This window comes from Nesoenas mayeri (genome assembly GCF_963082525.1).
Source record: "Nesoenas mayeri genome assembly, chromosome: 31".
Taxonomy (NCBI): domain Eukaryota; kingdom Metazoa; phylum Chordata; class Aves; order Columbiformes; family Columbidae; genus Nesoenas; species Nesoenas mayeri.
The window spans coordinates 146,656-159,247 of NC_137567.1; the positions used below are offsets into that span (position 1 = coordinate 146,656).

Below are 12,592 nucleotides of genomic sequence, written 5' to 3' on the forward strand. Positions count from 1 at the left end.
AAATTATATTGGGGGGGGTGCAAATTAAAGTAATTAAATATTGCCCCCCCCCCCTAAATAAATGGGGGGGGGTGCAGCATATAACCCCCCCAAATAAATTGGGGGGGTGCACCATATAACCCCCCCTAATAAATTGGGGGGGGGGACACACAAAATAGGGTCCCATTGAATTAAATTATATTGGGGGGGGGGTGCAAATTACAATAATTAATTATTGCCCCCCCCCCCTAATAAATTGGGGGGGGGGGGGGGCACAAAATAGGGTCCCCCTGAATTAAATGATATTGGGGGGGGGTGCAAATTACAATAATTAAATATTGCCCCCCCCCCCCTAAATAAATGGGGGGGGGTGCACCATATAACCCCCCCCCCTAATAAATTGGAGAGGGGGGGAGGCACAAAATAGGGTCCTATTGAATTAAATTATACTGGGGGGGGTGCAAATTAAATATTGCCCCCCCCCCTTTGGTTTTTCCCGCATGTTGCCCCCGGGGGGGGGGGGTCCCCATGGTGCCCCCCCCCTGTGCCCCCCCCCCCGCTGACGCTCTCTCTGCTGCAGCACGCCATCGCCTTCTGCTTGAAGGAGTCGGGGAATAAACCACCCGTGGTAATGTATGGACCCCCCCGCGGGGGGGGGGGCACCCATTGACCCCCCCCCACCCTGACACCCCCAAACCCCACGGACACCCCCGCAAAGTGCGCCCCCCCCCCTCCAAAAATAATAAGGGGTGGGTTATTTAGGGGGAAAATTGGTGCCCCCCCACAGCACTGGGTTGAATTAACTCATTGACACCCCCCCCCAAAAATAAATGGGCCCCCCCCAAAATAAATGTGGGACGCTCCAAAGTAAATTGGAGAGGGCAGCAAGGTGATACCACCTGGAAAATAAATGGGGGGCACCAATTGAGCCCCCAAATAAATGTAGGACCCCCCCCAAAGGAAATAGAGCCCTGCAATAAATTGGGGGGGGGGGGCGGTAATTGGCACCCTTCAATAATAAATCCCCCACCCCAATAAATAAATGGGGTATCAAATAAACCACCCCCCCCCCCCAAAATAAATGTGGGACACTCCAAAGTGAATGGGAGAGAGCAGCAAGTTGATACCACCTGGAAAATAAATGGGGGGGCACCAATTGACCCCCAAATAAATGTAGGACCCCCCAAAATCAAATAGAGTCCTACAATAAATTGGAGGGGGCGGTAATTGACACCCTCCAAAAATAAATGCCCCCCCCTCAATAAATAAATGGGGTATCAAATAAACCACCCCCTCTCCAAATAAATGTGGGATACTCCAAAGTGAATTGGAGAGGGCAGCAAGTTGATACCACCTGGAAAATAAATGGGGGGCACCAATTGACCCCCAAATAAATGTGGGACCCCCCCCAAAGGATATAGAGCCCTGCAATAAATTGGGGGGGGGGGGGGTGGTAATTGACACCCTTCAATAATAAATACCCCCCCCCCCCCAATAAATAAATGGGGCATCAAATAAACCACCCCCCCCCCCCAAAATAAATGTGGGATGCTCCAAAGTACATTGGATGGGGCAGCAAGTTGATACCAACTGGAAAATAAATGGGGGGGCACCAATTGAGCCCCAAATTAATGTGGGACCCCCCCCAAAGGAAATAGAGCCCTACAATAAATAGGGGGGGGGGGGCAGTAATTAACACCCTTCAATAATAAATGTGTCCCTCCCCCAATCAATAAATGGGGCACCAATAAACCACCCCCCCCCAAATAAATGTGGGACGCTCCAAAGTAAATTGGAGAGGGCAGCAAGTTGATACCACTTGGAAAATAAATGAGGGGCACCAATTGAGCCCCAAATAAATGTAGGACCCCCCAAAATCAAATAGAGTCCTACAATAAATTGGGGGGGGGCGGTAATTGACACCCTTCAATAATAAATGCTCCGCCCCCCCAATAAATAAATGGGGTATCAAATAAACCGCCCCCCCCCCCCCCAAATAAATGTGGGATGCTCCAAAGTGAATTGGAGAGGGCAGCAGGTAGATACCACCTGGAAAATAAATGGGGGGGGGAGCACCAAATAGACCGACCCCCCCGCAAAATAAATGAGGATGACCAAGTAGACCCCCCCAAAATAAATTTGGGGGGCATCAAATACCCCCCCCCCAAATAAAATGAGACACACACACACCAAATAGGCCCCTAGGGGTGGTTTATTTGGAGGGGGGGGAATATTGGTGCCCCCCCCCCCCAACATATATTGGGATGCGCCCCCAAGGGATAATTGGGGGGGGGAAATATTGGTGCCCCCCCCCCATGATATATAAGGACACCTCCTGTGCCCCCCCCGGGTTAATTTGGGGTGCCCCCCCAATGGCTTGGGCACCCATTTATTTGGGGGGGGGGGCACCCTATACCCCCCCATTATATTGGGGTGCATGAGCACCCTGTCTTATGGGGGGGGGGGAATCACTTTGTGCCTCCTCTGTTTCATTGGGTGACACATTTGGGGGGGGAGGGTCACACTTGTGCCCCCCCATTATGTTTCCAGTGCCCCCCCCTTGGGGACCCATTGGGGGGGGTAATGGGGGGGGGGTAATATTGGGGGGGGGGGGGTTGCAGGAGCATCTGTGTGTCCCCCCCATTTGCATGCCCCCCCCCCCCCCATTATGGGGGTGCCCCCCCCCCCCCTCCCAGCATGTAACCATTTAGGGGGGAGTTTGGGGGGGTTTTGGGGGTCACGCTGGTGCTGACCCCCCTATGCCCCCCCCAGATCCGGTACCGGAAGGACGCAGCCCCCCCCCGGGCCCCCCCTGGGCCCCCCCCCGTGTTGGCGCTGCAGGATTTGGCCAGTGGGGGGGCCCTGGCGGCCGCCATTCACTATTATTGCCCCCCAAGCACTGAGGATTGAGGGTGCGGGGGGGGGGCACATGGGGGGGGGTCTATGGGGGGCACATCGGGGGGGTATATGGGGTGAGGGGAGGCACATGGTGGGGGGGACATGGGGGTCTATGGGGGACACAAGGGGGGTTATGGGGGTGGGGGGGGGTACATGGGGGGGCACATGGGGTGAGTGGGGGCACATGGGGTCTATGGGGGGCACTTGGGGTGAGGGGGGCACATGGGGGGCACATGGGGTGGGGGCACATGGGGGTCTATGGGGAGACATGGGGGTCTATGGGGGGAACATGGGGGTCTATGGGGGGCACATGGTGGGGGGCATATGGGGTGAGGGGGGGCACATGGTGGGGGGGACATGGGGGTCTATGGGGGGCACAAGGGGGGTTATGGGGGGGCACATGGGGTGAGGGGGGCACATGGGGGTTTTTGGGGGGGTTTATGGGGGGGCACATGGGGGTCTATGGGGAGACATGAGGGTCTATGGGAGGCACATGGGGGGTTATGGGGTGGAGGGGGCTCATGGGGATTAATGGGATGGGGGCACATGGGCGGTTATGGGGGGCACATGGGGGGTTATGGGGTGGGGGGGCTCACGGGTTATGGGGTAGGGGGGTTATGGGGTGGGGGGGCACATGGGGGGTTAATGGGGTGGGGGGGGGGCTCATGGGTGTTAATGGGGTGGGGGGTTATGGGGTGGGGGGTGCACATGGGGGGGCACAGAGTGGGGCTGATTGGGGAGGGTGTTCGGGTCTCTTTTGGGGGGGGGTCACTCGGGGCGGGGGGGTCGGTCCTTTCCCTGGGGGTGCTGTGGGGTGACCGTGCCCCCCATGTTTCCCCCCACCGTGTACCCCCGCCGTGTCCCCCCCCGTGTGTCCCGTGTGTCCTCCGTGTCCCCCGCCGTGTCCCCTGTCTCCCCCCTGTGTCCCCATGTCCCCCCCGTGTCCCCTCCCCCGTGTCTCCCCCCACTGTGTCCCCCCCCGTGTCCCCTCCCCCTGTGTCCCCCCCCGTGTCCCCTCCGTGTCCCCCACCCCCGTGTGTCCCCCCCCGTGTCCCCTCCGTGTCCCCCACCCCCGTGTGTCCCCCCTCGTGTCCCCCCCCCCCGTGTCCCTTGTGTCCCCATGTCCCCTGTCCCTGCCCCGTGTCCCCGCCCCCCCGCGCCCCCTGTCACCCCCGTGTCCCCTTTTTCCCCCCTGTGTCCCCGTGTCCCCCCTCCGTGTCCTCTGTGTCCCCCCCCTGTCCCCTGTGTCCCCGTGTCCCCATGTCCCCCCGTGTCCCCATGTCCCCCCATGTCCCCCCGTGTCCTCCCGGCCAGAGGTGGCGCTGTCGGAGCCGCTGTCGCTGGCGCAGCGGCTGCACAACCTGGGGCTGGTGCGGGAGTTCGGGCAGCGGCACCTGGGGACGCGCTGCCCCCTGGCGCTGGAGGACCTGCTCTACATGCCCCCCGCGCTCAAGGTGCCGGGGACACGGGGGGGACACGGGGGACACGGGGGGGACACTGGGGAAATGGGGGACACAGTGACATGGGGGGGAATGGGGACATGGGGGGGAATGGGGACACAGTGATATGGGGGGACACGGGGGGAGAATGGGGGACATGGGGGACACAGGGGAACATGGGGGACACGGGGGGAGAATGGGGGACATGGGGGGAGAATGGGGGACATGGGGGGACACAGTGACATAGGGGGACACGGGGGGGATGAGAGGGAATGGGGACATGGGGGGATGGGGGACACAGTGACATGGGGGGACACGGGGGACACGGTGACATAGGGGGAGAATGGGGACACGGAGGGAAATGGGGACACGGAGGGGAGAATGGGGACATGGGGGGACACAGTGACATGGGGGGACACGGGGGGAATGGGGACGGGGGGAAAATGGGGGACATGGGGGACATGGTGACATGGGGGGGACACGGGGGGGATGAGAAGGAATGGGGACATGGGGGGATGGGGGACACAGTGACATGGGGGGACACGGGGCGGAATGGGGACATGGGGGGAGAATGGAGGACACGGGGGGGAATGGGGACATGGGGGGAGAATGGGGGACACGGAGGGAAATGGGGACACGGAGGGGAGAATGGGGACACGGAGGGGAGAATGGGGACACGGAGGGGAGAATGGGGACACGGAGGGGAGAATGGGGACATGGGGGACACAGTGACATGGGGGGAATGGGGACATGGGGGGGATGGGAGACACAGGGGGGGATGAGAGGGACATAAGGTCATAGTGGGGACATGGGGGGACACTAGGGACATGGAGGGGACACTGGGGACGTGGAGGGATGAGAGGGAATGGGGACATGGGGGGGAATGGGGGACACAGTGATATGGGGGGAGAATGGGGACATGGGGGAAAATGGGGGACATGGGGGACACAGTGACATGGGGGGACATGGGAGCGATGAGAGGGAATGGAGACATGGGGGGATGGGGGACATGGGGGACACGGGGGGACATGGGAGGAATGGGGACATGGGGGAAGAATGGGGGACATGAGGGGGAATGGGGGGACACGGGGGGGATGAGAGGGAATGGGGACATGGGATGGGGGACACGGGGGGAAATGGGGACATGGGGGGAGAATGGGGAACATGGGGGACACGGTGACATGGGGGTAGAATGGGGACATGGGGGACACAGTGACATGGGGGGGAATGGGGGACACAGGGAGGATGAGAGGGAATGGGGACATGGGGGGATGGGGGACATGGTGATATGGGGGGACACAGGGACACGGGGGGGAGTGGGGACATGGGGGACACAGTGACATGGGGGGGAATGGGGACATGGGGGGGAATGGGGGACACAGTGACATGGGGGGACACAGTGGGGAATGGGGACATGGGGGGGAGAATGGGGGACACGGGGGGGATGAGAGGGAATGGGGACATGGGGGGATGGGGGACATGGGGGACACGGGGGGGAATGGGGACATGGGGGGAGAATGGGGGACATGGGGGACACGGTGACATGGGGGGACACAGGGGGATGGGGACATGAGGTGACACGAGACATGGGGGACATTGGGGACATAAGGTCGTAGTGGGGACATGGAGTGGCACAGTGGGGACATGGAGTGGCACACTGGGGACATGGGGGGGGACACTGGGGACATGAGGTGACTTTAGGGACATGGGGTGACCCTGGGGACCCCCTGGGGACCCCGAGGTGACCCCAATGTCCCCGTGTGCAGCTGAACGTGGGCGCGTTCCTGGCTGAGCTGTTCCTGTGCTTCGAGGTGCTGAGACCCCCCTTCGTGCGGCCCCGCCAGGGGGGGGGCTCAGGTACGGGGGCACTGGGGGCACTGGGAGCACTGGGATGGGGCACTGGGAGCACTGGGAGAACTGGGAGCACTGGGAACACTGGGATGGGGCACTGGGAGCACTGGGAGCACTGGGATGGGGCACTGGGAGCACTGGGATGGGGGAGCACTGGGATGGGGCACTGGGAGAACTGGGAGCACTGGGATGGGGCACTGGGAGCACTGGGATGGGGGGGCACTGGGAGCACTGGGATGGGAGAACTGGGAGCACTGGGATGGGGGGACACTGGGAGCAGTGGAAGCACTGGGATGGGGGGCACTGGGAGCACTGGGATGGGGTGGGCACTGGGATGGGGGGGCACTGGGATGGGGGGGGCACTGGGATGGGGCACTGGGAGCACTGGGAACACTGGGAACACTGGGATGGTGGAGCTGGGAGAACTGGGATGGGGCACTGGGAACACTGGGAACACTGGGATGGTGGAGCTGGGAGAACTGGGATGGGGCACTGGGAACACTGGGAACACTGGGAACACTGGGAACACTGGGATGGTGGAGCTGGGAGAACTGGGATGGGGCACTGGGAGCACTGGGATTGGGGGGCACTGGGAGAACTGGGATTGGGGGGCACTGGGAGCACTGGGATGGGAGAACTGGGAGCACTGAGATGGGGGGACACTGGGAGCACTGGGATGGGGGGACACTGGGAGCAGTGGAAGCACTGGGATGGGGGGCACTGGGAGCACTGGGATGGGAGCACTGGGAGCACTAGGATGGAGCACTGGGAGCACTGGGAACACTGGGATGGTGGAGCTGGGAGAACTGGGATGGGGCACTGGGAGCACTGGGAGCACTAGGATGGAGCACTGGGAGCACTGGGATGGAGCACTGGGATGGTGGAGCTGGGAGAACTGGGATGGGGCACTGGGAGCACTGGGATTGGGGGGCACTGGGAGAACTGGGAGCACTGGGATGGGGGGACACTGGGAGCACTGGGATGGGGCACTGGGAGCACTGGGAACACTGGGATGGGGGGGCACTGGGAGCACTGGGATGGGGGGGGCACTGGGAGCACTGGGTGGTCACTGGGGGGGGAGTTCTGATCTGGGGGTGCCACTGAGATCCCCACTCTAAGTCGGGGGGGTTACTGGGCAGCCCAGTTTGGAACTGGGGGGTCACTGGGACCCCAAATTGGGGTGGGGGGGGGTCACCCTCCAATGTGTGTGTGTCCCCCCCCACTCAGAGTCTCCGGCTGCTGGTGACTCCCCGACCCCCAAGAGCAGGTGAGTTTGGGGGGGGCAAGGGGGGGTTTGGGGGGGCAGGGACCCCCCCTGACCCCCCCATTGAACAACCCCCCACATTGATCCCCCCTGTGCCCCCCCCCAGCTCACCCGGCTTCAACTTCCGGCACCCCCTGCTGGCCGGGGGGGCGCAGAGCCCCCCCTCACTGCGGGGGAGCACAGGTGAGAGACCCCCCCCAAAATAATGGGGGGGCATTGGGTTTGGGGGGGTCATTGGGTTTGGGGGGGCACTGGGGGGGTCATTGGGGTTTGGGGGTCATTTGGTTTGGGGGGCACTTGGGGGGGCACTGGGGGGGGTCATTGGGGTTTGGGGGGGGTCATTGGATTTGGGGGTCATTGGGTTTGGGGGGGCACTTGGGGGGTCATTTGTTTTGGGGGGCACTTGGGGGGTCATTGGGGTTTGGGGGGGTCATTGGGGTTTGGGGGGGCACTGGGGGGTCATTGGGGTTTGGGGGTCATTTGGTTTGGGGGGGGGGTCATTGGGGTTTGGGGGGTCATTGGGGTTTGGGGGGACACTGGGGGGTCTTCGGGCTTAGGGGATTTGGGGGGACCCTGGGCAGGGGTCATTTGGTTTGGGGGTCACTGGGGGGTCATTGAGGTTTAGGGGGGTCATTGGGGTCTGGGGGGGTCATTTGGTTTGGGGGGGGCACTGGGGGGTCATTGGAGTTTGGGGGTCATTGGGTTTGGGGCGTCACTGTGTTTAGGGGGGCACTGGGGGGTCTTTGGGCTTAGGGGATTTGGGGGGACCCTGGGCGGGGGTCATTTGGTTTGGGGGGCACTGGGGGTCACTGGGTTTGGGGGTCACTGGGTTTGGGGGGGCACTGGGGGGTCATTGGGGTTTGGGGGTCACTGGGTTTGGGGGGGCACTGGGGGGGTCTTTGGGGGTCATTTGGTTTGGGGGGCACTGGGGGGTCATTGGGGTTTGGGGAGGTCATTGGGTTTGGGGGGGCACTGGGGGGGTCATTGGGGTTTGGGGGGGTCTTTGGGGTTTGGGGGGCCACTGGGGGGTCATTGGGTTTGGGGGGGTCTTTGGGGTTTGGGGGGCACTGGGTTTGGGGGGTACTGGGGGGTCATTGGGTTTGGGGGGGTCTTTGGGTTTGGGGGGGTCTTTGGGTTTGGGGGGGCACTGGAGGGGGGTCATTGGGGCTTGGGGGTCACTGGGTTTGGGGGGGCACTGGGGGGTCATTGGGGTTTGGGGGTCATTTGGTTTGGGGGGCACTGGGGGGTCATTGGGGTTTGGGGGTCATTTGGTTTGGGGGGGCACTGGGGGGGGTCATTGGGTTTTGGGGGGGCACTTGGGGGCTCATTTGTTTTGGGGGTCACTGGGTTTGGGGGGGGCACTGAGGGGGTGTTCAGTGTTTGGGGGGTCATTTGGTTTGGGGGGCACTTGGGGGGCTCTAGGGGGTCATTTGGTTTGGGGGGGTCATTTGGGTTTGGGGGGCACTGGGGGGGTCTTTGGTCACAAGGGGGTTTGGGGGGACCCTGGGGGGGGTCATTTGATTTGAGGAGGCACTTGGGGGGGGTCATTTGGTTTGGGGAGGCACTTGGGAGGGGTCATTGGGTTTGGGAGTCACTGGGTTTGGGGGGACACTTGGGTGTCATTGGGGTTTGGGGGTCATTTGGTTTGGGGGGGCACTGGGTTGGGGGGGCACTGGGTTTGGGGGGGCACTGGGGGGTCATTGAGTTTGGGGGTCATTTGGTTTGGGGGGGCACGGGGGGGGTCATTGGGGTTTGGGGGTCATTTGGTTTGGGGGGGCACTGGGTTGGGGGGTCACTGGGTTTGGGGGGGCACTGGGGGGTCATTGGGGCTTGGGGGTCATTTGGTTTGGGGGGCACTTGGGGGGTCTTTGGGGGTCATTTGGTTTGGGGGGCACTGGGGGGTCATTGGGGTTTGGGGAGGTCATTGGGTTTGGGGGGGCACTGGGGGGGTCATTGGGGTTTGGGGGGGTCTTTGGGGTTTGGGGGGCACTGAGGGGTCATTGGGTTTGGGGGTCACTGGGTTTGGGGGGGGCACTGGGTTTGGGGTTCATTGAGGTTTGGGGGGGCACTGAGGGGGTCTTCAGAGTTTGGGGTGTCATTTGGTTTGGGGGGGCACTTGGGGGGGCACTGGGGGGTCATTTGGTTTGGGGGGGCACTTGGGGGGCTCTAGTGGGTCATTTGGTTTGGGGGGGTCATTTGGGTTTGGGGGGGTCACTGGGGGGGTCTTTGGTCACAAGGGGGTTTGGGGGGACCCTGGTGGGGGTCATTTGATTTGGGGAGGCACTTGGGGGGGTCATTTGGTTTGGGGACCTGGGGAGGGGCTCTGGGGGGGGGGGGTCATAGGGGTTTGGGGGGACCCTGGGTGGTTCTAGGGGGTCATTGGGGTTTGAGGGGGGTCACTGGGTTTGGGGGGGGGGGGGGCACTGGGGGGGGTCTTTGGTCTCAAGGGGGTTTGGGGGGACCCTTGAGGGGCTCAGGGGGTTGTTGAGCTTTGGGGGGGTCTCTGGGGGGGGTCATTTGGTTTGGGGGGACCTGGGGGGGGGCTTGGGGGGGTCATTGGGGATACTGGGGCGGGGGGCAGGGCACAGAGCTGGGGGGTATTTTGGGGGGGGCACTGAGGGTTTATGGGGCTGTGCTGGGGGGGGGGTCTTGGGGGGGCTATAGAGTGACCCTGTGCCCCCCCCCCCAGGCACCCTGCCCCACTCCCCGTCCCTGCCCCACGGCGACAGCTTCACCAAAGGCTGGAGCAAGAAACCGCTCAGGTGAGGGGGGGGGCAGATCTGGGGGGGGGGGGGGCAGATCTGGGGGTCCCAGATGTCTGGGAGGGGGGTTTGGGTGCTGGGAGGGGGGAAATATGTGGGTCTGATGGGGGGGTGGGGGCAGATATGGGGGGTCTGAGGGTGCGGGGGGCAGATATAGGGGTCTGAGGGGGGGTGGGGGGCAGATATGGGGGTCCCGGGGTTGGGGAGGTCTGGGGGGGGCAGATAATGGGGGTCTGAGGGTGCTGGGGGGGGCAGCTATAGGGTTCTGGGGGGGCAGCTATAGAGGTCTGGGGGGGCAGCTATGGGGGGGCTGGGGGGGCAGCTATGGGTGGTGCCAGTGGGTGGGGGGTCTGGAGGGGGCAGATATTTGGGTCTGAGGGTGCTGGGGGCAGATATGGGTGTCTGAGTGTGGCTGGGGGGCAGATATGGGGGTCCCAGGGGGTGGGGGGTCTGGGGGGGCAGATATGGGGGTCTGAGGGTGCTAGGGGGCAGATACAGGGGTCTAGAGGTCTGGGGGGGGCAGATATGGGGGTCCTGGGGTTGGGGGGGTCTGGAGGTCTGGGGAGCCAGATATGGGGGTCTGAGGGGGGGTGGGGGGCAGATATGGGAGTCCCGGGGTTGGGGAGGTCTGGGGGGTCAGATATGTGGGTATGAGGGGGGCAGCTATGGGGGTCTGGGGGGGCAGCTATGGGAGGCTGAGGGGGGCAGCTATGGGGGGGCTGAGGGGGGGTGGGGGGCAGATATGGGGGTCCCAGTGGGTGGGGGGGTCTGGAGGTCTGGGGGGGGGGGGGGCAGATATGGGGGTCTGAGTGTGGTTGTGGGGCAGATATGTGGGTCCTTGGGGGGTGGGGGGGTCTGGAGGTCTGAGGGGGGCAGATATGGGGGTCCCAGTGGGTGGGGGGGTCTGGAGGTCTGGGGGGGCAGATATGGGGGTCTGAGGGTGCTGGGGGGGCAGCTATGGGGGTCTGAGGGAGCAGATATTTGGGTCTGAGAGGGGAAGTGTGGGGCAGATATGTGGGGTCCCAGTGGGTGGGGGGGTCTGGAGGTCTGGGGGGGGGGCAGATATTGGGGTCTGAGGGGGGAGTGTGGGGCAGATATGGGGGTCTGAGGGTGCTGGGGGCAGATAAGGGGGTCTGAGGGGGGGTGGAGGGCAGATATGGGGGTCCTGGGGTTGGGGGGGTCTGGAGGTCTGGGGGGGCAGATATGGGGGTCCCAGTGGGTGGGGGGGTCTGGAGGTCTGTGGGGGACATATATGTGGGTCTGAGAGGGGAAGTGTGGGGCAGATATGTGGGGTCCCAGTGGGTGGGCGGGCGGGTCTGGATGTCATGGGGCAGATTAGGGATGCTATGGGGCAGATTTGGGGTGCTACGGGGCAGAACAGGGGGTGCAGCTCCCAAAATGGGGATATGGGAGGGGGGGAAAGCGGGGATATGTGGGGCAGCCCCATAACCACCCCCCCCCCCTCTGCCCTACAGCCACCCCCTATCCCAAGCCGTATCCTTCAGCATCCCCTTCGGCTTGGACAGCGACGTCGACATCGTTATGGGCAAGAACCCCTTAATTTCGGGAGGGTCCCGCGACCCCCTACCCCGTTCAGCCAGCAGCGACAGCTTGGCCGCTCCCCGCCACCCCCTGCCCCATAAGCTGCCCCATAAGTTACCCCCCAGCCCCCCAGAGCCGCCCCCCAGCATTGAGGAGGCGCTTCAGATCATCCACAGCTCCGAGCGCCTCCTCCCCGATGGGGCCCCCGATGCCTTTTACCTGCACTCCCCAGACCCCCCCAACAATATGGGGGACCCCCCCCCAACAATATCAACGATATCATTGATATCCCCGACCCCCAAAACCCCTCAGACCCCCCCAAAACCCCCATATCCGCGCCCCCCCCCCCCCCGCCCCATGACCAACTTCGCCGAGCGCAAGAAGAAACTGGAGGAGGCCGCCATTACTGTCACCCCAACAGGGGGGGTTCCCGCTTTAAGTGGGGGGTCCCCCCAAACTTACCCCCCCCAGAACATCGCGGGGGGTCCCCCCGAAGGTCCTGAGCGCCGAGATGAGCCAACTGGGTGCCCGTTTGGAGGAGAAACGCCGCGCCATCGAGGCTCAGAAGCGCCGCATCGAGGCCATTTTCGCCAAGCACCGGCCAGCGCCTGGGGCGCAGCGCCTTCCTTCAGCTGCACGGCGCAGACCATGAGGAGGACGCGGGGGGGGCCGAAGCATCTAGGGATAAGAAACAAGTAACGTTCGCCCCCCCGGTTGTGCAGACGCCGCGGTACGAAGCGGCTGTTGCCAAATTGAGCTCGGCGCTTGACTCGCTACAGTCAGACATGGAACGGTTGAGCCGCCAACAGCAGCGTTTACTCCGCGACCCCCCCGGCCACGCATGGATCATCCCGGTG

The 12,592-nt window shown here is 63.2% G+C and overlaps 1 protein-coding gene across 1 annotated transcript in view; it reads left to right on the top strand.

Annotated features, from left to right (window-relative positions):
* XAB2 (XPA binding protein 2) overlaps nt 1-12,592 on the top strand; it is a gene marked incomplete at both ends in the record, with an annotated part of 104,677 nt that overhangs the window by 72,402 nt on the left and 19,683 nt on the right. The window contains 11 exon segments of the mRNA XM_080361301.1: nt 560-607; nt 2,752-2,868; nt 2,870-2,891; nt 4,192-4,331; nt 6,083-6,322; nt 7,430-7,434; nt 7,538-7,614; nt 10,121-10,193; nt 11,669-11,983; nt 12,207-12,336; nt 12,338-12,591. Of these exon segments, the coding sequence (XP_080217427.1) occupies nt 560-607; nt 2,752-2,868; nt 2,870-2,891; nt 4,192-4,331; nt 6,083-6,322; nt 7,430-7,434; nt 7,538-7,614; nt 10,121-10,193; nt 11,669-11,983; nt 12,207-12,336; nt 12,338-12,591 (1,421 nt within the window).